A 21,064-nucleotide genomic window follows, 5' to 3' on the forward strand; every position below is an offset into this window, starting at 1 on the left:
GAAGGAAGGGAGGGAGGGAGGGAGGGAGGGAGGGAGGAAGGAAGGAAGGATGGGAGAAAAGCTGCTCTCGTGGAAGGAAGGAAGGAAGGGAGGGAGCAAAACCGCTCTCATGGGAGGAAGGAAGGAAGGAGGGAGGGAGGGAGGGAGGGAGAAAAGCCGCTGTCGTGCTTCCCCAGCACCGAAAAACCACTCTCCCCACCCAGGTCTGCGGCGTGTGCGGGAACTTCAATGATGAGGAAGAGGATGAACTAATGATGCCCAGCGACGAACTAGCGCATAGTGATAGTGAATTTGTGAACAGTTGGAAAGATAAGGACATTGACCCAAGGTAGTGGTCCCCTAAGACCCTCTAGCTTTTCTTTCTTTTTTTTCCGAGACGGAATCTTGCTCTGTCACCCAGGCTGGAGTGCCATGGCACGATCTCGGCTCACTGCAACCTCCACCTCCCGGGTTCAAGAGATTCTCCTGCCTCAGCCTCCCGAGTAACTGGGATTACAGCCACCCACCACCATGCCCAGCTAATTTTTGTAGTTTTTAGTAGAGATGGGGTTTCACCATGTTGGTCAGGCTGGTCTCGAGCTCCTGACCTCAGGCCATGCGCCTGCCTTGGCCTCCCAAAGTTCTAGGTAATCATGAGCCACCGCACATGGCCCCTCTAGCTTTTCTTTTTTTCTTTTTTTTTTTCTTTGAGATGGAGTTTTGCTCTGTTGCCCAGGCTGGAGTGTCAGTGGCGCAATCTTGGCTCACTGCAACCTCTGCTTCCCAGGTTCAGGCAATTCTTGTGCCTCCACCTCCCGAGTAGCTGGGATTACAGGTGCATGACACCACGCCCCACGCCTGGCTAATTTGTGCATTTTAGGTAGAGACAGAGTTTCACCATGTTGGCCAGACTGGCCTTGAACTCCTGACCTCAAGTGATCCACCTGCCTCAAAGTGCTAGGATTACAGACGTGAGCCATTGTGCCTGGCCACCCCTCCAGCTTTTCATAGTAACATGAGCTAGGGAGCCAGACTGTAGGGCACACCTGGGGCAGGAAGACCAGAATGTTCCTTTTACCGTCTTCAATTTTTAAATTTTTTGTAGAGACAGGGTCTCGCCACGATTGCCCAGGTTGGTCTCAAACTCCTGGGCTCTAATGATCCTCCCGCCTCGGCTTCCCAAAGTGCTGGGATTACAGACCAGAATGTTGCTTTGTGTGTGTGATTTGAGAGTGATGACTTCTGGGCATTCTGGGGTGATGTGTGTAATTGATCCATCTCAAGGCTGCTAGAACCCACTTGGGGAAATGTGAAAATCTTCTTTTCCTCACTTAGAAACCTTGGAGGAGGAGGCCGGGCGCGGTGGCTCAAGCCTGTAATCCCAGCACTTTGGGAGGCCGAGACGGGCGGATCACGAGGTCAGGAGATGAAGACCAGCCTGGCTAACACGGTGAAACCCCGTCTCTACCAAAAAAGACAAAAAACTAGCCGGGCGAGGTGGCGGGCGCCTGTAGTCCCAGCTACTCGGGAGGCTGAGGCAGGAGAATGGCGGGAACTGGGGAGGCGGTGAGCTGAGATCCGGCCACTGCACTCCAGCCTTGGCGACAGAGCGAGACTCCGTCTCAAAAAAAAAAAAAAAAAAAGAAACCTTGGAGGAGGAGCAGGAGCAGTGGCTCATGCCTGTAATTCCAGCACTTTGGGAGACCAAGACTGGAGGATCACTTGAGGCTAGGAGTTTGAGACCGGCCTAGGCAACATAGCAAGACCCCGTCTTTATAAAATATTAAAAACTAAAATTAGCCAGGCATGGTGGCACATGCCTGTAATCCCAGCTCCTCGGAAGGCTAAGGCAGGAGAATCGCTTTAACCTGATACGTAGAGGTTGCAGTGAGCCAAGATCACGCCACTGAACTCCAGCCTGGGCGACAAAGTGAGACCTTGTCTCCAAATAAACCAAAACCAAAAATTAGCTGGGTGTGGTGGCGCGCACCTGTAATCCCAGCTACTCAGGAGGCTGAGGCAGGAGAATTGCTTGAACTCGGGAGGCGGAGGTTTCAGTGAGCCAAGATTGCACTATTGCACTACTGCACTCAAGCCTGGGCGACAGAGTGAGACTGTCTCCAAAAAAAAAAAAAAAAAGATAAACAAAAAAAAAAACAAGCATTGGTTGGGCGTGGTGGCAAGTGCCTGTAGTCCCAGCTACTCGGGAGGCTGAGGCAGGAGAATCTCTTGAACCCAGGAGGGGAGGCAGAGGTTGCAGTGAGTCGAGACTGTTGCATTGAACTCCAGCCTGGGAGACAGAGCAAGACTCCCTCTAAAGAAAAAAAAAAAAATTGTGTCATGGTAGAGGGACAACTGTCCCTAGGCTGATTCTTTTCCCTTCCCAGTTGTCAGAGTCTCCCGGTAGATGAGCAGCAGATTCCAGCGGAACAGCAGGAGAACCCGAGTGGAAACTGCAGGGCGGCCGACCTCCGCAGGGCGCGGGAAAAGTGCGAGGCAGCGCTCCGGGCTCCCGTATGGGCCCAGTGTGCCTCCCGCATAGACCTCACGCCCTTCCTGGTAGGCTGTACGAACACCCTCTGTGAGTTTGGAGGTCTCCACCAGGCCCTCTGCCAGGCTCTGCAAGCCTTCGGGGCCACCTGCCAGAGCGAGGGCCTCAAGCCCCCACTCTGGAGAAACAGCAGCTTCTGCCGTGAGTGTGCCCTGCTGTCACCCCAAACCCCCTTTCCCTCTCTGCTTCCCTGAGAGCTCCCTCACTCTCCTTCCTGTTTGTTCCTAATTCAGCTCTCATTGTCTCTTTGACAAGGACTATTTTTAAATTATTTATATATACATATATATATATATATATATATATATTTTTTTTTTTTTTTTTTTTTGGCTGGGTATGATGGCTCATGCCTTTAGTCCCAGCACTTGGGGAGGCCAAGGTGGGTGGATCGCCTGAGGTCAGGAGTTCGAGACCAGCCTGACCAACATGGTGAAACCCCATCCCACTGAAAACACAAAATTAGCTGGGTGTGGTGGCACATGCCTGTAATCCCAGCTACTCAGGAGGCTGAAGCAGGAGAATGGCTTGAACCTGGGAGGCAGAGGTTGCAGTGAGCCGAGATGGTGACATTGCATTCCAGCCTGGGCAAAAAGGGGCAAAACTCTGTCAAAAAAAATTTTTTTTTGAGATAGGGTCTCACTCTGTCACCCAGGCTGGAGTGCACCACCACACCAGCTAATTTTTGTATTTTTAATAGAGATGGGGTTTCACCATGTTGGCCAGGATGGTCTCGATCTCTTGACCTCGCAATTCACCCACCTTGGCCTCCCAAAGTGCTGGGATTACAGGCGTCAGCCACCGCGCCTGGCCAAGAAGGTTTATTTTTCTTTTTCTTTTTTTTTTTTTTTTGAGACGGAGTCTTGCTCTGTAGCCCGGGCTGGAGTGCAGTGGCCGGATCTCAGCTCACTGCAAGCTCCGCCTCCCGGGTTTACGCCATTCTCCTGCCTCAGCCTCCGGAGTAGCTGGGACTACAGGCGCCCGCCACCTCGCCCAGCTAGTTTTTTGTATTTTTAGTAGAGACGGGGTTTCACGGTGTTAGCCAGGATGGTCTCGATCTCCTGACCTCGTGATCCGCCTGTCTCGGCCTCCCAAAGTGCTGGGATTACAGGCTTGATATTTTTCTTTAACGCACTCTCTCATTCTAGGAGCAAAGCAGAGGTGCAGAGGGCGCTGCAGAGCTTCTCAGGGCCGGTGGAGGCAACATGAGCACAGCAGCCTGAGCTGGCCGGAGGGTCAGGGTGAACGCAGCGCACAGGTCCTGTACAGAATGGGGCCTCTGCTCAGCTGCCCCACAGCTGGTGGGCATCACCGTGGGTCCAGTGTGACCAGACCCTCTGATTTTTTTTTTTTTGAATAAGCTATAAGCCTGAGTTTTTATTTGATATTGCCATACTTTTTTTTTTCTTTTCTTTTCTTTTTTTTTTTTGAGTTTCACTGTAGCTCAGGCTGGAGTGCAGTGACATGATCTCGGCTCACTGCAACCTCTGCCTCCCAGGTTCCAGTGATTCTCCTGCCTCAGCCTCCAAGTAGCTGAGATTACTCGCATGTTCCACCAGGCCCAGCTAATTTTTGTATTTTTATTAGAGACGGGGTTTCACCATATTGGCCAGGCTGGTCTTGAACTCCTCACTCAGGTGATCCACCTGGCTCAAGCCTCCCAAAGTGCTAGGATTACAGGCGTGAGCCACTGCGCCTGGACATGAAAAATAACAAGTCTTAATTTGAGTTTTTATTATGAGTGAGATTGGACATTTTTTCATATACTTAGGAACCCTTTGAATTTCCCTTTCTGTAAACTATCTGCTCATAGCCAGTCACCATTTTTCCACTAGGTCGTTGGTCTTTATTGAACTATTTCATGGAAGTCCTTTATCTATTATGGAAAGTAGACCTTTATTAGTGCTCTGAGTTACACAGTTTTCCAGTCCTTTTTGTTTTCATCTTTTGGCTTTTTTCTTTTCCATGCAGGAAAAAATTTTTTATGGGGTCAAATATATTAATCTTGTTTTATGTCTTCTGCGTCTTGAGCAATAGCTATAAATGCGAGCCGCACAGAAGCTACAAAACAGTTCGCTGATTCTTTGCTCTAGAAATTTTGTTTGTTTGAGACTGGGTGTGGTGGCTCAAGCCTGTAATCCCAGCACTTTGGGAGGCTGAGACAGGCGGATCACGAGGTCAGGAGATCGAGACCATCCTGGCTAACACGGTGAAACCCCGTCTCTACTAAAAAAATATACAAAAATCTAGCCGGTCGTGGTGGTGGGCGCCTGTAGTCCCAGCTACTCGGGAGGCTGAGGCAGGAGAATGGCGTGAACCCGGGAGGCGGAGCTTGCAGTGAGTGGAGATTGCGCCACTGTAGTGGTGCGATCCCGGATCACTGCAACCTCCGCCTCCCGGATTCACGCGTGGCGCAATCTCCACTCACTGCAAGCTCCGCCTCCGGGGTTCACGCCATTCTCCTGCCTCAGCCTCCCGAGTAGCTGGGACTACAGGCGCCTCCCACTACGCCTAGCTAATTTTTTTGTATTTTTAGTAGAGATGGGGTTTCACCATGTTGGCCAGGCTGGTCTCAAACTCCTGGCCTCAAGTGATCTGCCCGCCTCGTCCTCCCCAAGTGTTGGGGTTACAGGCGTGAGCCACTGTGTCCGACCTGCTCTAGAACTTTTATGGTTTCATTTTTTTATATTTAAGTGAGGTTGTTTTTTTTTTTTTTTGGTGTATATTAAGTTTTTGACCCATGAGGATTTATCCTGATGTGTAAAATGAGGTGTGAATCAACTTCGTTTCTGTTTTTCTCCAGAAGGCTAGCCAGCTGTTCCAACATTATTAAATGACGAGTCTGTCTTTGCCCAGGGACTGAGATTCCACACTTTATCTTCTACTAAATTCCCATATATATTTGGATCCTTATCTGAGCTTTCTCCTCTGTTCTATTGGTTCATCTGTATTTGCATGTAACAGTAACACAAAGTTGTAATCACTGAAAATTTAAAATGAGCTTTGGACTGGGCACAGTGGCTTACGCCTGTAATCCCAGCACTTTGGGAGGCCGAGGTGGGCGGATCACCTGAGGTCAGGAGTTCGAGACCAGTCTGGCCAACATGGTGAAACCCTGTCCCTACTAAAAATACAAAAATTAGCTGAGTGTGGTGGTATGTGCCTGTAATTCCAGCAACTCAGGAGGCTGAGGCAGGAGAATTGCTTGAACCCAGGAGGTGGAAGTTGCAGTGAGCCGAGATTGTGCCATTGCACTCCAGCCAGGGTGAAAAGATCAAAACTCTGTCTCAAAAAATAAATAAATAAAAATAAAATAAAATAAAATAAACGTTGACTTATGGAGGGACATTTACTACTGATGGCTCTTTTTTTTTTTTTTTTAGGGATTTCCTGGCTTTTCTGGTTTGCTTATGTCTTCAGCTCAACTTTGAAATCATCTTGTCCTATTAAAAGCACACACGTTTGGGCCGGGTGTGGTGGCTCACGCCTGTAATCCCAGCACTTTGGGAGGCCGAGATGGGCGGATCACGAGGTCAGGAGATCAAAACCATCCTGGCTAACATGGTGAAACCCTGTCTCTACTGAAAATGCAAAAAAATTAGCTGGGTGTAGTGGTAGGCGCCTGTAGTCCCAGTTACTCGGGAGGCCGAGGCAGGAGAATGGCATGAACACAGGAGGCGGAGCTTGCAGTGAGCCGAGATCATGCCACTGCACTCCAGCCTGGGCAACTCAGTGAGACTCCGTCTCAAAAAAAAAAAGCACACACACATATAAAATACTTTTGGTGGCTGGGTGTGGTGGCTCACGCCTGTAATCCTAGCACTTTGGGAGGCCAACGTGGGAGGATCACCTGAGGTCAGGAGTTTGAGACCAATCTGGCCAACATGGTGAAACCCCATCTCTACTAAAAATACAAAAATCAGCCTGGCGTGGTAGTGCATACCTGTAATCCCAGCTACCCGGGAGGCTGAAGTAGGAGAATCTCTGGAACTGGGGAGGCAGAGGCTGCAATGAGCCTAGATCACTCCTGGGTGTCAGAGAGAGACTCTGTCCCCACACCCCACCCCCCACCACAAAAATTATTTTTGGTATATTTTATTGAGATCACATTAAATGTGTACATTCACTGAGGCAGAACTAACATCACCATGTTGCTGAACCTTCCTATCCATGAACATGGTATGCATTTCCATTTGTTCACACTACTTTTGCTTAAGGGCCTTTCTTTAACTCTCCCAACAGAATTAACACCTCCCTTCTCTGTGCCTCCATCATGCCTCGTATACTCTTGCCTGTCAACACACCTACTGATCATGCACATCAAGGTCATGTTGCAGTTACTGTTTGACCACGGTCCTTCATGCTGACTTGGGAGAGTCATTCTTGTTCCTTTTTTTTTTTTTTTTTTTTTGAGACAATCTTGCTCTGTTGCCCAGGCTGGAGTGCAGTAGTGTGATCTTGGCTCACTGCAACCTCTGTCTCCTGGGTTCAAGCGATTCTCCTGCCTCAGCCTCCTGAGTAGCTGGGACTACAGGCACCTGCCACATGCCCAGTTAATTGTTGTATTTTTAGTAGAGACGGGGTTTCACCATGTTGGCAAGGGTGGTCTCGATCTCCTGACCTCATGATCCACCCACCTCGGCCTCCCAAAGTGCTGGGATTACAGGCGTGAGCCACGGTGCCCAGCTGCTTGTTCCTTTCTTTCCCCCAAAGCCTGGCACACAACCCATACTTAGTAAATGTTTTCTGAATGAATAACAAAAGAACAAAAAAAAAGCTCCCTAAGCCTTGTTGGTCATCCACCCGTAGCCTGGTTTCTACAATCCCTGCCCACCCTGGCTCCCCTGTGACCCTCTCCACTGACCCACTGTCTCCTTCACCCACAGCTCTGGAATGCCCTGCCTACAGCAGCTACACCAACTGCCTTCCCTCCTGCTCACCCTCCTGCTGGGACCTGGATGGCCGGTGTGAGGGCGCCAAAGTCCCCTCTGCCTGTGCTGAGGGCTGCATTTGTCAGCCCGGCTATGTGCTGAGTGAGGACAAGTGTGTCCCCAGAAGTCAGTGCGGCTGCAAGGATGCCCATGGTGGCTCCATCCCTGTGAGTGGGCATGGGAAATGGGACTGGAGGCAACACAGCTTGAGGGTGGTGCTTTCTCCTTTTCTCCGTCTCTCTCTGCCTGGGATACCCATGACTTTACAGCTGGCCCAGGGGTGTGAAGGCTGGTGTAAGTGGCACATTGATCTCTAGCCAGGTCTGGGCTGATGGCACATGATTTGGGTTTTGGATTTGAGGAATCCAAACAAGGAGCATGTGGCATGGTATAGTGGAAAGACCATGGGCTCATTTCAAGCTGATGTTGGATTGAATCCTGATAGTGCCATTGATGCATCAGATGACCTCTGTTATCTCCGTTTCCTCATCTGTAAAATGGGTTCAGTAATACCTCCTGCACAACATTATGTAAGACACCAAGCACAAACACAGTGCCTTTTTCTTTTCTTTTCTTTCTTTTTTTTTTTTTTTGAGGTGGAGTCTCCCTCTATTATCCAGCAGGCTGGAGTGCAGTGGCATGATCTCTGCTAGCTGCAACCTCTGCCTCCTGGGTTCAAGTGATTCTCCTGCCTCAGTCTCCTGTGTAGCTGGGATTACAGGCAAGCGCCACCATGCCCTGCTACTTTTTGTATTTTTAGTAGAGATGGTGTTTCGTCATGTTGGCCAGGCTGGTCTTGAATTCCTGACTTCAAGTGATCTGCCCGCCTTGGCCTCCCAAAGTGCTAAGATTACAGGCGTGAGCCACCACACTTGGCCCGCACAGTTGTCTTTTGGATGTTCACATGACACTGTGGCTGCCTCTCGCCAGCATTAATTAAACCATTTAGATGGTGGGCTAGGCTGCTGGGGCAAGAGGAAGGAAAACTGGCCCTTCCCTCTTCACTCTTTTTTTTTTTTTGAGACAGAGTCTCACGCTGTTGCCAGGCTGGAGTGCAGTGGCGTGATCTTGGCTCACTGTAACCTCTGCCTCCTGGGTTCAAGCAATTCTCCTGCCTCAGCCTCTCGAGTAGCTGGGATTACATGCGCGGGCCACCACGCCCGGCTAGTTTTTGTGTTTTTAGTAGAGAAGGGGTTTCACCAGGTTGGCCAGGCTCGTCACAAATTCCTGACCTCAGGTGATCCGCCGTCTCGGCCTCCCAAAGTGCTGAGATTACAGGCGTGAGCCCCTGCGCCCAGCCCCCTCCTCACTCTCTTTCTCTTCCTGTAACTTCTACAGCTGGGCAAGAGCTGGGTCTCCCGTGGTTGCACGGAGAAGTGTGTCTGCACAGGAGGAGCCATTCAGTGCGGGGACTTCCGATGCCCCTCTCGGTCCCATTGCCAGCTCAGTTCCGACAACAGCAACAGCAATTGTGTCTCGGACAGTAAGGGGAGCGACCGGGGAGGTTGGAGAGGGGAGCAGTTGGGGCCAGGGCTGAGGTAGAGGAAGAGGCAGGGTGGGAAGGGGCTTAGCCTGAACCCCAGCACAGTCAGGGGTTGGAGCAGGCGACTGGATCAGGAGGCCTGGCCTCCAGTCTGGCTCTTGCCAACTCTGTGGCCATGTGCCAGGTCCTGATCCTCTCTGGAACCCTCCACCTGTAGGGCAGAAAGAGGGGACTGGCCAAGGCGATCCTCCAAGGTTTTTGTTTGCTTGCTTGTTTGTTTTTTGAGACAGAGTCTTGCTCTGTTGCCCAGGCTGGAGTGCACTGGCACCATGATATAGCTCGCTGCAACCTCAAATGCCTGGAATCAAATGATCCTCACACCTCAGCCTCCCAAGTAGCTGGGACTACAGGCATGGACCACCACACTCAGCCAATTTTGCTATTTTTTTTTCCTAGAGATGGGGTCTTGCTATGTTGCCCAAGATGGGCTTGAACTCATGGGCTCAAGTGTTCCTCCTGCCTCAGCCTCCTAAAGTGTTGAGATTACAGGCATGAGCCACTGTGCCCGGCCCCTCTAAGGTTTTTAATCAGGCCAGGAGAGAGAGGAAGTTGAAGATCAAGGATCCAGGGAGGCTGGGCATGGTGGTTCACACCTGTAATCCCAGTACTTGGGAGGCTGAGGTGGAAGAGTCACTTCAGCCCAGGAGTTTAACACCAGCCTGGCCAACATAGGAAGACCCTGTCCTTACAAAAAAATTTAAAATTTTAAAAAATTAGGTGTAGTGGCTTGTGCCTGCAGTCCCAGCTACTCAGGAGGCCGAGGCAGAATTGCTTAAGCTTAGGAGTTTGAGGCTGCAGTGAGCTATGACTGCACCACTGCACTCCAGCCTGGGACACAGAATGAGACCTTGTCTCAAAAAAATAAAATAATAATAATAATAAAAAGGCCTTTAATTGAATGTCAGCAGGTATTGGGGAAAAAAAAAAAAGTCCAGGTATCAGGCCTGGTGGCTTATGCCTGTAATCTCAGCACTTTAGACTTTGGGAGGCTAAGGTGGGAGGATTTCTTGAGGCCAGGAGTTCGAGACCAGCCTGGGCAATGTAGTGTGGCCCCCATTTCTAAAAAAAGAAAAAAATTAGCTAAGGGTAGTGGTACGCACCTGAAGTCCCAGCTACTCTGGAGGCTAAGGCAAGAGGATCACTTGAGACCAGGAGTTGGAGGCTGCAGTGAGCTATGATTGTACCACTTGCACTCCAGTCTGGGTGACAGAATAAGATCCTGTCTCAAAAAAAAAAAGAAAAAGAAGAAAAAAAGAGAAAAGAAAAGTTCGAGGGAGCCTCAGCCTAAGAGGGTGGTCACAGGGGATGTCACCGTAGGGGAGGGACTTTGGGGACCGTTACACCTGGGCAGGGTCCCTTCTCAGTCTTTTGTTTTGTTTTTTGTTCTTTTTTTGAGATGGTGTCTCACTCTGTCACCCAGACTGGAGGGCAGTGGCGTGATCTCGGCGCTCACTGCAACCTCCGCCTCCCAGGTTCAAGCAATTCTCTTGCCCGGTAGAGAACTACCAAGTAGCTGGGATTACAGGCACGCACCCACCATACCCGGCTAATTTTCGTATTTTCAGTAGAGACAGGGTTTTGCCATGTTGGCCAGGCAGGTCTCAAACTCCTTACCTCAGGTCATGCACCCACCTTGGCCTCCCAAAGTTCTGGGATTACAGGCATGAGTCACTGCGCCCGGCCCCTTCTCACTGTTTGACTTCTTCGCAGAGTCTGAACAATGCTCAGTCTACGGGGACCCCCATTACCTCACATTTGATGGCTTCAGCTACCGCTTCCGGGGCCGCATGACCTACGTTCTGATCAAGACTGTGGATGTACTGCCTGAGGGGGTGGAGCCCCTCCTTGTGGAGGGACGCAACAAGATGGATCCGCCCAGGAGCTCCACCTTCTTGCAAGAAGTGATTACCACTGTCTATGGCTATAAAGTGCAGCTCCAAGCTGGTCTGGAGCTTGTGGTAAGAGCTGGGCCAGGGCCTGGTGGGTGTGGGGAGGCAGGTGGACCAGGTAAGCCACCTGGAGTAGAAAAGTCAGAGATCCCTGTTCCCTGGGACGTTTGTGACGGTTGGGCTGGTTGTAAAATCAGGGTCAGCAGGATGCAGTAGTTCACGCCTGTAATCTCAGCTACTCAGGAGGCTAAGACAGGAGGATCACTTGAGCCCAGGAGTTCAAGACCAGCCTGAGCAACATAGCAAGACCCCACATCTCTGCAAAAAATTTGAAATGAGCTGGGTATGGGGGCGCACACCTGTAGTTCCAGCTATTGGACAGGCTGAGGCTGGAGGATCTCTTGAGCCCAGGAGTTTGAGGCTGCAGTGAGCCAAGATCTTGCCACTGCACTTTAGCCTGGGTGACAGAGAGAAAGTGTCTCAAAACCAAAAACAAATTCAGCAACAAGCTCTTGTCGTGTGGGGAGGCAGCAGAGGCTGGCAAGACACAAGAGGAAGAGAGGAGGAGGAGGACAGAACATGAGGTGTGTGAAGGTCAATCCTGGGCTGAAGAACCAATGGCATCCACTACACCAATGTATTTTTATTTTTTGAGACAGAGTCTCGCTCTGTCGCCCAGGCTGGAGTGCAGTGGCACCATCTCAGCTCACTGCAACCTCACCTCCAAGGTTCAAGTGATTTTCCTGCCTCAACCTCCCTAGTACCTGGGACTATAGGCATGTACCACCACACCCAGCAAGATGGGTTTTTGTATTTTTAGTAGAGACACGGTTTCCCCATGTTGGCCAAGCTGGTCTGGAACTCCTGACCTCAAGTGATCCGCCTGCCTCAGCCTCTCAAAATGCTGGGATTACAGGTGTGCGTCACCATGTCCGGTTAATTTTTGTATTTTTAGTAGAGATGCAGTTTCTCCATGTTGGCCAGGCTGGCCTGGAACTCCTGACCTCAAGTGATCTGCCCACCTTGGCCTCCCGAAGTGCCGGGATTACAGGCGTGAGCCACCACACCCAGCCTCACTGCACCAATTTTTTGCAAGGAAGGACTTGGGCTGGGAAGGGGGCGGACCTCACAGAAACGTCCGCCACATGAATAGCAAAGCCCACTGGGGTATCTTATTCCACTGTCTGCACGGAGACGTATGGAGATGACCCGGAAAAGCAAAGCCCAGCCAGGAAACGGCAGCAGGTCAGGTGGATTCAGCGCTCCCTGTTGCTCCTGTCTTCCCTCTTTAGGTCAACAACCAGAAGATGGCCGTCCCCTACAGGCCGAATGAGCACCTGCGGGTCACCCTGCGGGGCCAACGGCTCTACCTGGTCACCGACTTTGAGCTGGTCATCAGTTTCGGTGGAAGGAAAAATGCAGGTACCGGAGAGAGGGGAAAGAAGAGCAGAAGGGCCGTTTCTGAGAAGTTGGAGGGAAAATCCTATCTAAGATAGGCAAATCCTGGTGAGCGGACTCAGCCCGGTAGTGGGGCACCCAGCTCCACAGGAGGACCAGGAGGAGGTGGGGTGAGAACAGGTGGAAAGCAGGGGGCAGAGTCTTGGCCAGGCGCTGTGGCACCAGCCTGTAATCCCAGAGCTCTGGGAAGCTAAGGCAGGAGGATCGCTTGAGGTCAGAAGCTCAAGACCAGCCTGGGGAACATAGCGAGACCCCCGTCTCTACAAAAAAAAAATGTTTAAAGGCCATGCGCGGTGGCTCATGCCTGTAATCCCAGCACTTTGGGAGGCTGAGGCAGGCGGATCACCTAAGGTCAGGAGTTCAAGACCAGCCTAGCCAACATGGTGAAACCCCATCTCTACTAAAAATACAAAAATTAGCTGGGTGTGGTGGTGGGGGCCTGTAATCCCAGCTACTTGGGAGGCTGAGGCAGGAGAATCACTTGAACGTGGGAGGCGAAGGTTGCAGTGAGCTGAGATGGTGCCACTGCACTCCAGCCTAGTGACAAGAGCAAAACTCTGTCTCAAAAAAAAAAAATTTAAATGAGACAGGTATGTTGGTACATGCCTGTAATCCCAGATTCTGGAACTGGAGACGCTAAGACAGGAGGATCACTTGAGGCCAGGCATTCGAGACCAGCCTGGGCAAACATAGCAAGACCCCATCTCTACAAAAAATAAAAATAAAAAATTAGCTGGATGTGGTTGTGCACACCTGTAGTCCCAGCTACTGGAAAGGCTGAGGAGAGAGGATCACTTGAGCCCAGGAGTTGGAGGCTGCAGTGAGCCATGATTGAGCCACTGTACTCCAGCCTGGGCAACAGAGCAAGACCCTGCTTTAAAAAAGTTAATTAAGGCCGGGCGTGGTGGCTTACGCCTATAATTCCAGCACTTTGAGAGGCTGAGGCAAGCGGATCATGAGGTCAGGAGATCGAGACCATCCTGGCTAACACAGTGAGACCCCGTCTCTACTAAAAATACAAAAAATTAGCCAGGCATGTTGGCGGGTGCCTATAGTCCCAGCTACTCGGGAGGCTGAGGCAGGAGAATGGAGTGAACCTGGGAAGCAGAGCTTGCAGTGAGCGGAGATCGTGCCACCACACTCCAGCCTGGGCGACAGAGCAAGACTCTGTCTCAAAAAAAAAAAAAAAGTTAATTAAATAAAAAGAGTAAGGGCTGGTTTCAGTGCTCATGCCTGTAATCCCAGTACTCTGGGAGGCCGAGGCGGGCAGATCACTTGAGGTCAGGAGTTCTAGACCAGTTTGGCCAACATGGTGAAACACCGTCTCTACTAAAAATATAAAAATTAGCCAGGCATGATGGTGTGTGCCTGTAGTCCTAGCTACTTGGGAGGCTGAGCCACGAGAATTGCTTGAAACTGGGAGGCGGAGGTTGCAGTGAGCCAAGATCACGCCACTGCACTTCCAGCCTGGGCAACAGAGCAAGACTCTATCTCAGAAAAAAAAAAAAAAAAAAGAGTGAGGAGTCTCACTTCTGGGGGCCCCCTTCCTCCCACAGTGATCTCCCTACCCAGCATGTACGAGGGGCTCGTGCGTGGCCTGTGTGGAAACTACGACAATAACCGCAAGAATGACATGATGCTGCCCAGTGGCGCCCTGACCCGGAACCTCAACACCTTTGGCGACAGCTGGGAGGTGAAGACCGAGGACGTCCTCCTCCGCTTCCCCAGGTGCGTGGCCTGGAAGGGATGAAGCTGGGGAGGTGAACAACAGTGTCTGTGCACGGTGGCCGCTAGCCCTCCTGTCCTCAGCAGAGGATGAAACTCCAAGGAGAGGGTGCAGAGAGGCCTGGATCCTCCAATTCCGTCATTCCCTCTCACCTGACTCTGGGGGTACCCGCTCAATGGAAATCCCACTCTGTGCCCCCGCTCTGCGCTCAGCCTGCCTTCCCAGTTCTTCTTCTTCCTTCTTTTTTTCCTTCTTCCTTCTTTCTCCTCCTCCTCCTCCTCCTCCTTTTCCTCCTCCTTCTTTTTCTCTTCCTCCTCCTCCTCCTTTTCCTTCTTCTTCTTCCTCTGTCACCCAGGCTGGAGTGTAGTGGCGTGATCTCAGCTCACTGCAACCTCTGCCTCCCAATTTCAAGCGATTCTCGTGCCTTAGTCTCCCGAGTAGCTGGGACTACAGGCATACACCACCACTCTTGGCTAATGTTCATATTTTTAGTAGAGATGGGGTTTCACCATGTTGACCATACTGGTCTTGAACTCCTGACCTCAAGGGATCCGCCCACTTTGGCCTCCCAAAGTGCTGGGATTACAGGTGTGAGCCACCACACCCAGCCCCATTTCTTATTTCTTTTTTTAAAATATATTTTTTAGAGATGGGGTCTTGCTCTGTTACCCAGGTTGGAGTGCAGGGGCGTGATCTTGGCTCACTGCAGCCTCCACCTCCTGGGCTCAAGTATCCTCCTGCCTCATCTCCCAAGTAGCTGGGACTCCAGGCAGGCACCACCACACCCGGCTAATCAGTTGTTCTTCTTCTTTCCCCACTTCACCTTCCTCGGGGCCTCACCTGACCCCGTGGCTGTCTCTGCCGCAGGGCTATACCAGTGGAGGAAAGACGAGGGGTGGAACTGGGCCTCCGCGTGTCCGAATGTAGCCCGGAGCAGTTGGCGAGCAACAGCACCCAGGCCTGTAGGGTGCTGGCAGACCCCCAGGGCCCATTTGCTGCCTGTCACCAGACAGTGGCCGCAGAGCCCTTCCAGGAGTGAGTCATGGGCCCAGGACTTGCGGGAATGGCCCAGGTGCCTGCTCTGGTCTTTCCCTGGGGCCTCGTGCCCACTTCCTGACCCAAGCTCTGTGTGGTTCACTCCTCCGTTCTCCCTGTGGCCTCATTTCCTTGTGACCCTCCCTGGACACCGACTGATGTCTTTCTATTTGGGGTTCCAGGCTCTCTTCTGCAGGGGTGGGTCTCCTCCCCTCCCCAAACTCTGACTGTACCCTTCCTGCCCCCTCTCCGCCCCAGGCACTGCGTGCTGGATCTGTGCTCCACTCAGGACCCAAGAGAACAAGAGGAGCTGCGCTGCCAGGTCCTCAGTGGGTACGCCATCCTCTGCCAGGAGGCGGGCGCTGTCCTGGCTGGCTGGCGGGACCGCACCCTCTGCGGTGAGGCACTGCCCCTCCCCGTGCCGACCCTGACCCCTCTGCCATCCACCTCTGCTGAACACTTTTCCCACCACTGCCTCATCTCGGACTTTCTGTCTTAGTCTCAGCATCCCTCGAATTTCTGTCTCAGTCCCAGGTCCAATTCAGCACAACCAGCAGCTTGCCTCCTTCTCTGCCCCTACCTGGGAGCCTCCCAACCCCATCCCACATCCCACTCCTTCCTGTCAAGGTCCACCTCTGCTCAACCAGTTCCTTCAAACGCTCTAATGTTGCAGACAAAAAGACCCTGGATGGGCTGGGCGTGGTGGCTCACACCTGTAATCCCAGTGTTTTGGGAGGCCGAGGCTGGAGGATGGCTTGAGCCCAGGAGTCCCAGGCTGCAGTGAACCATGACCGCACCACTGCACCCCAGCCTGGGCAACAGAGCAACATCCTATTAAAAAAAAAAAAAAGAAAAGAAAAGAAAGAAAGAAAAAGAAAAAAGAAAGAAAAAGAAAAGACTAGACAGGCTGGGCGTGGTAGCTCACACCTGTAGCTTCACCACTTTGGGAGGCTGAGGCGGGAGGATCAATTGAAGCCAAGAGTTTGAGACCAGTTTGGGCAACACAGTGAGACCCCATCTCTATAAAAATTTTAAACAAATTAGCCAGGTGTGGTGGTGCATGACTATAGCTCCAGTCACCAGGGAGACAGGTGGGAGGATCACGGGAACCCAGGAGTTGGAGGCTGCAGTGAGCTGTGATAACACCAGCCTGGGCACTCCAGCCTGGGCGACAGAGTGAGACTCCATCTCAAAAAAAAAAAAAAGAAAAAGAAAAAAAGACCCTAGATGAAGCTGCGATGCGTTCTGGCTTCCTGCCTATAAGCAACTCTGAGTGTTTTTGTTGTTGTTGTGGTTGTTTGAAACGGAATTTTGCTCTTTGTCGCCCAGGCTGGAGTGCAATGGTGCGATCTTGGCTCACTGCAACCTCCGCCTCCCGGGTTCAAGTGATTCTCCTGTCTCAGCCTCCCGAGTAGCTGGGATTTCAGGTGCCCGCCACCATGCCCGGCTCATTTTTGTATTTTTAGGAGAGAGGGGATTTCACCATGTTGGCCAGGCTGGTCTTGAACTCCTGACCTCACGTGATCCACCTGCCTCATCCTCCCAAAGTGTTGGGATTACAGGTGTGAGCCGCTGCGTCCAGCCTACTCTGAGTTTTATTGGGTGACCTTGCCCCTGTTTGGCCTGCCCAGCCCCAGCCAACTTCTGACCATGATTGTCCCCACAGCCATGGAGTGTCCAGCAGGTACTATGTATCAGAGCTGTATGACACCCTGCCCAGCGTCCTGTGCCAACCTGGCGGACCCCGGGGACTGCGAAGGCCCCTGTGTGGAAGGCTGTGCCAGCATCCCAGGCTATGCCTACAGCGGCACCCAGAGCCTCCCGCTGGCTGACTGTGGCTGCACCAGCAATGGCATCTACTACCAGGTCCGGGCTGGCAGCGGGAGGGCCCGGGGAACAGAGGTGCCAAGGAGAGCCAGACCAGGGATGGAACCGGAACGTCTCCTCCTGACCCCTCCCCTTTCTAGCTGGGCAGCAGCTTTGTGACTGAGGACTGCTCTCAGCGCTGCACCTGTGCCAGCTCACGGATCCTGCTGTGCGAGCCATTCAGCTGCAGAGAGGGGGAGGTCTGCACCCTGGGGAACCACACCCGAGGCTGCTTTCCAGGTGAACCTGCACCCCTGCCCGGTTCCAAGCTGCCCCATGCCCTGGGGCATCCATGGACCAAGGATCGTCCCCTTGTTGTCCTGGGGACTCTTCCACATTGATTTCAGGACGTCTGTCCCTGCCTTTGTAGGGAGAGACAAAGGACAAAGATCTCCCCTTCCCTAAGCATCCATGACCTGCCCAATCCTTCCCTAGCATTCCTTCCCATTATCTCCTTCAGCCCTGGTGGTTAGCACAGCACTTCTAATTTATACATAACAAACATGGAGTTCAGAGAGGTTAAGCAGTTTCCTGCCTGTAATCCCAGCATTTTCCGAGGTGAAGTGGGAGAATTGCTTTGAGCTCAGGAGTTCAAGATCAGCCTGGGCAATACAGGGAGACATCGTCTCTACTAAACATTAAAGAAAAAAAGAGCTGGGTGTGGTGGTGCACTCCTGTAGTCTCAGCTACTTGGAAAGCTGAGGTGGGAAGATACTTGAGCCTAAGAAATTGAGGCTACAGTGAGCTATAATTGTGCCACTGCACTCCAGCCTGGGTGACAGAGTGAGATCCTGTCTCAAAAAAGAAGAGAAGAGAAGGGAGGAGGGGAGGGAAGGGGAGAGGAGGGAAGGAAGGGAGGGAAAGGAGGGGAGAGGAGGGGAGAAGAGACAGAGGGAGGGAGGGAGGAAGAGAGGAAGAAAGGAAAGAAGAGATGAAAGAGTTTCGAAGGGCCGGTGCACGGTGGCTCACGCTTGTAATCCCAGCACTTTGGGAGGCCGAGGCAGGCGGATCACAAGGTCAGGAGATTGAGACCATCCTGGCTAACACGGTGAAACCCCGTCTCTACTAAAAAAATACAAAAATTAGCCAGGTGTGGTGGTGGGCGCCTGTAGTCCCAGCTACTTGGGAGGCTGAGGCAGGAGAATGGTGTGAACCTGGGAGGTGAAGCTTGCAGTGAGCCGAGATCGCGCCACTGCACTCCAGCCTGGGCGACAGTGCAAGACTCCGTCTCAAAAAAAAAAAAAAAAAAGAGTTTCGAAGGAAGGAAGTTTCCCCAAAGCCCAGGGCTAGTGAGGCAGGGTTGGGAGCCAGGCTGGCTGACCCCTGGCCAGTCTCTGGCAGCCGCTACTTTCTGCCCTGGCGTCCCAGCCTCCAGCCAGCCCTCCCCTGAGCAGGGAATGTCCTCCCAGGGGCCCCCTCCCACAACCCTGTCTGTCCTTGCAGAAAGCCCGTGTCTGCGGAACCCCTGTCAGAATGACGGGCAGTGTCAGGAGCAGGGAGCCACCTTCACCTGCGACTGTGAAGTTGGTTATGGGGGAGACCTCTGTACGGAGCCTCGAGATGTGCCACCTCCCAGAAAGCCAGGTGAGGGCATCATCCAAGGCCCTGTACCCTCACAGCCTCTTCCCGGCCGACAACCACAGAATGATTCTATATGTATTATATTCACATATAGAATGATATGCATTATAATATGTTATAGATATATATTATAAACAATATCGATTTGTATATATAATTGATATTAATATATTATGTTGTATGTTAATTATATATTTATATATTGCATATATTATAGTAGGAATTGTATTATATACAATTGTAATAATTTACAATTGTAAATAATACAATAATATTATACAATATACAATACAATATATACAATACAATAATATACAATTGTAATAATAATACAATATAATTGTATAATATAATCCCTAGAAATAAGCCATACAAGCATCCTCAAAAAACCAGTCCTGGCCGGGCGCGGTGGGTCATACCTGTAATCCCAGCACTTTGGGAGGCCGAGGTGGGCGGATCACAAGGTCAGGAGATCGAGACCATTCTGGCTAACACGGTGAAACCCTGTCTCTACTAAAAATTCAAAAAGTTAGCCAGACATGGTGGTGTGTGCCTGTAGTCCCAGCTACTCAGGAGGCTAAGGCAGGAGAATCACTTGAACCCGGGAGGTGGAGGTTGCAGTGAGCCAAGATCAAGCTACTGCACTTCAGCCTGGGTGACAGAGCAAAAATCCGTCTCAAAAAAAAAAAAAAATTAGCTGGGTATGGTGGCGCACAGTTGTAATCCCAGCTACTCGGAGGCTGAAGCACGAGACTCGCTTGAACCCGGGAGGCAGAGGTTGCCATGAGGTAAGATCGCACTACTGCGCTCCAGCCTGGGTGACAAAGCAAGACTCCATCTCAAAAAAAAACCAAAAACCAAAAACCAAAACAAAACAAAAAACCAGTTCCTGTGCCCACCTCCTACCTATATACTGTGGAATCTTCTCTCTGAAGCCCAGCTCCCCATTCCTGTGACCTGTATCTCTCACCCCTGCTGCTTCCTCCTCCTGTGTCCATCGGTGCCTCTCCAGCACCTTCCACTGTCCTTCCCTGTCCCAAACTACAATTTCCATGAGCCTCTGGGCCAGCGGTTCTCCAGCTTTATCTTGTCTAAGATTGAAGAGGGGGTAACTTGTGAACATGTGTATTCCAGAACACACCCCGAAAGATCAGATCCGGTAGGTCTGGAGTGGGCCCAGGAATCTTTTTTTTTTTTTGAGACAGAGTCTTGCTCTGTTGCCCAGGTTGGAGTGCAGTGGCATGATCTCCACTCATTGCAACCTCCGCCTCCCAGCTTCAAGTGATTCTCCTGTCTCAGCCTCCTGAGTAGCTGGGATTACAGGCGCCGGCCACCATGCCTGGCTAATTTTGTATTTTTAGTAGAGACAGGGTTTCGCCATCTTGGCCAGGCTGGTCTCGAACTCCTGACCTCAGGTGATCCTCCCACCTCAGCCTCCCAAAGTGCTGGGATTACAGGCATGAGCCACCGCACCCAGTCAGAATCTGCATTTTCAACAAGGGCCCAGGAAACTATGGAAGTGACTCCAGGGCTACTCTTTGAGAAATGCTGGCTGAGATGACACCTGGACTCTAGGGCACCTACGAGGAACAGCTACCCCCTCTAAATAGGCTTAAGGGAGGGCAGGCATGGTGGTTCATGCCTGTAATTCCAGGACTTTGGGAGGCTGAGGCAGGAGGATCGCTTGAGCCCAGGAATTCAAGACCAGCCTGGTAACATAGCAAGACCCCATCTCTACAAAACATCACGAAAATTAACTGGGTGTGGTGGCATGTGCCTGTAGTCCCAGCTACTTGGAAAGGAGGCTGAGGTGGGAGGATCGCTTGAGCCCGGGAGTTCAAGGCTGCAGAAAGCTTTGATTTGGCTACTGCACTCCAGCCTGGGCAACAGAGCCAGACCCCGTCTAAAAAGGCTTATGGGAAACAGAAAACATTGTGGGGGTAGGGGCGCTAAGACCTTGGAGTCCCTGGAGGTGAGAACCTCCTGGAGGGAGAAGCAGACACACCTAGAGATTTAGAGAGATGAGGTCCCCTGGGGTAGCACGCAGTCCCCAAAAGGGAGTGCCCATCAGTCCCCACCCTTCCCGTCTCACGTTCGACCTAATGTCTCTTCCCCGCACCTGGAAGCATCTAACCCGGTGGCCGTCCTACTGGGACTGCTGGTGCCTGTGGTGGTCGTAGTACTGGCCGTGACCAGAGAGTGCATTTATAGAATGAGGAGGAAGAGGTGAGTCCTGGAAAGAGGAAGGGCGGGTGGGGTGTGCAAATGGGGGAGTGCAAACGGGGGAGCGGCTGGGCCCATAAAGGGCCACTCGGGGACCCATGTCTATTCCCCCATGCCTTCTAGAGAGAAAATGCAGAGCCAGGAGCGAGACAGACTGGCCAGGCTGGTGGACACAGGTGAGAACCGACCCCACAGCCTGGAACCTCGGGGCCTAGAGTTGAGTCTCCTCTCATACATGGTTTTCTTGCTTTCTCCTCAGATATTGTTCTGGACTGTGCCAGTTAA

General features: G+C 51.7%; 1 protein-coding gene across 1 annotated transcript in view; it reads left to right on the top strand.

Annotated features, from left to right (window-relative positions):
- ZAN (zonadhesin) overlaps positions 1-21,064 on the top strand; it is a 61,027-nt gene extending 39,963 nt beyond the window's left edge. The window contains 16 exon segments of the mRNA XM_077996429.1: positions 204-328; positions 2,367-2,671; positions 7,414-7,625; positions 8,797-8,941; positions 10,712-10,959; positions 12,183-12,312; positions 13,905-14,076; positions 14,942-15,109; positions 15,368-15,442; positions 16,776-16,929; positions 16,931-16,975; positions 17,077-17,215; positions 18,419-18,559; positions 20,683-20,782; positions 20,903-20,955; positions 21,039-21,064. Coding sequence (XP_077852555.1) covers positions 204-328; positions 2,367-2,671; positions 7,414-7,625; positions 8,797-8,941; positions 10,712-10,959; positions 12,183-12,312; positions 13,905-14,076; positions 14,942-15,109; positions 15,368-15,442; positions 16,776-16,929; positions 16,931-16,975; positions 17,077-17,215; positions 18,419-18,559; positions 20,683-20,782; positions 20,903-20,955; positions 21,039-21,064 — 2,238 coding nt within the window.

Source organism: Macaca mulatta, chromosome 3 (genome assembly GCF_049350105.2).
Source record: "Macaca mulatta isolate MMU2019108-1 chromosome 3, T2T-MMU8v2.0, whole genome shotgun sequence".
NCBI lineage: Eukaryota > Metazoa > Chordata > Mammalia > Primates > Cercopithecidae > Macaca > Macaca mulatta.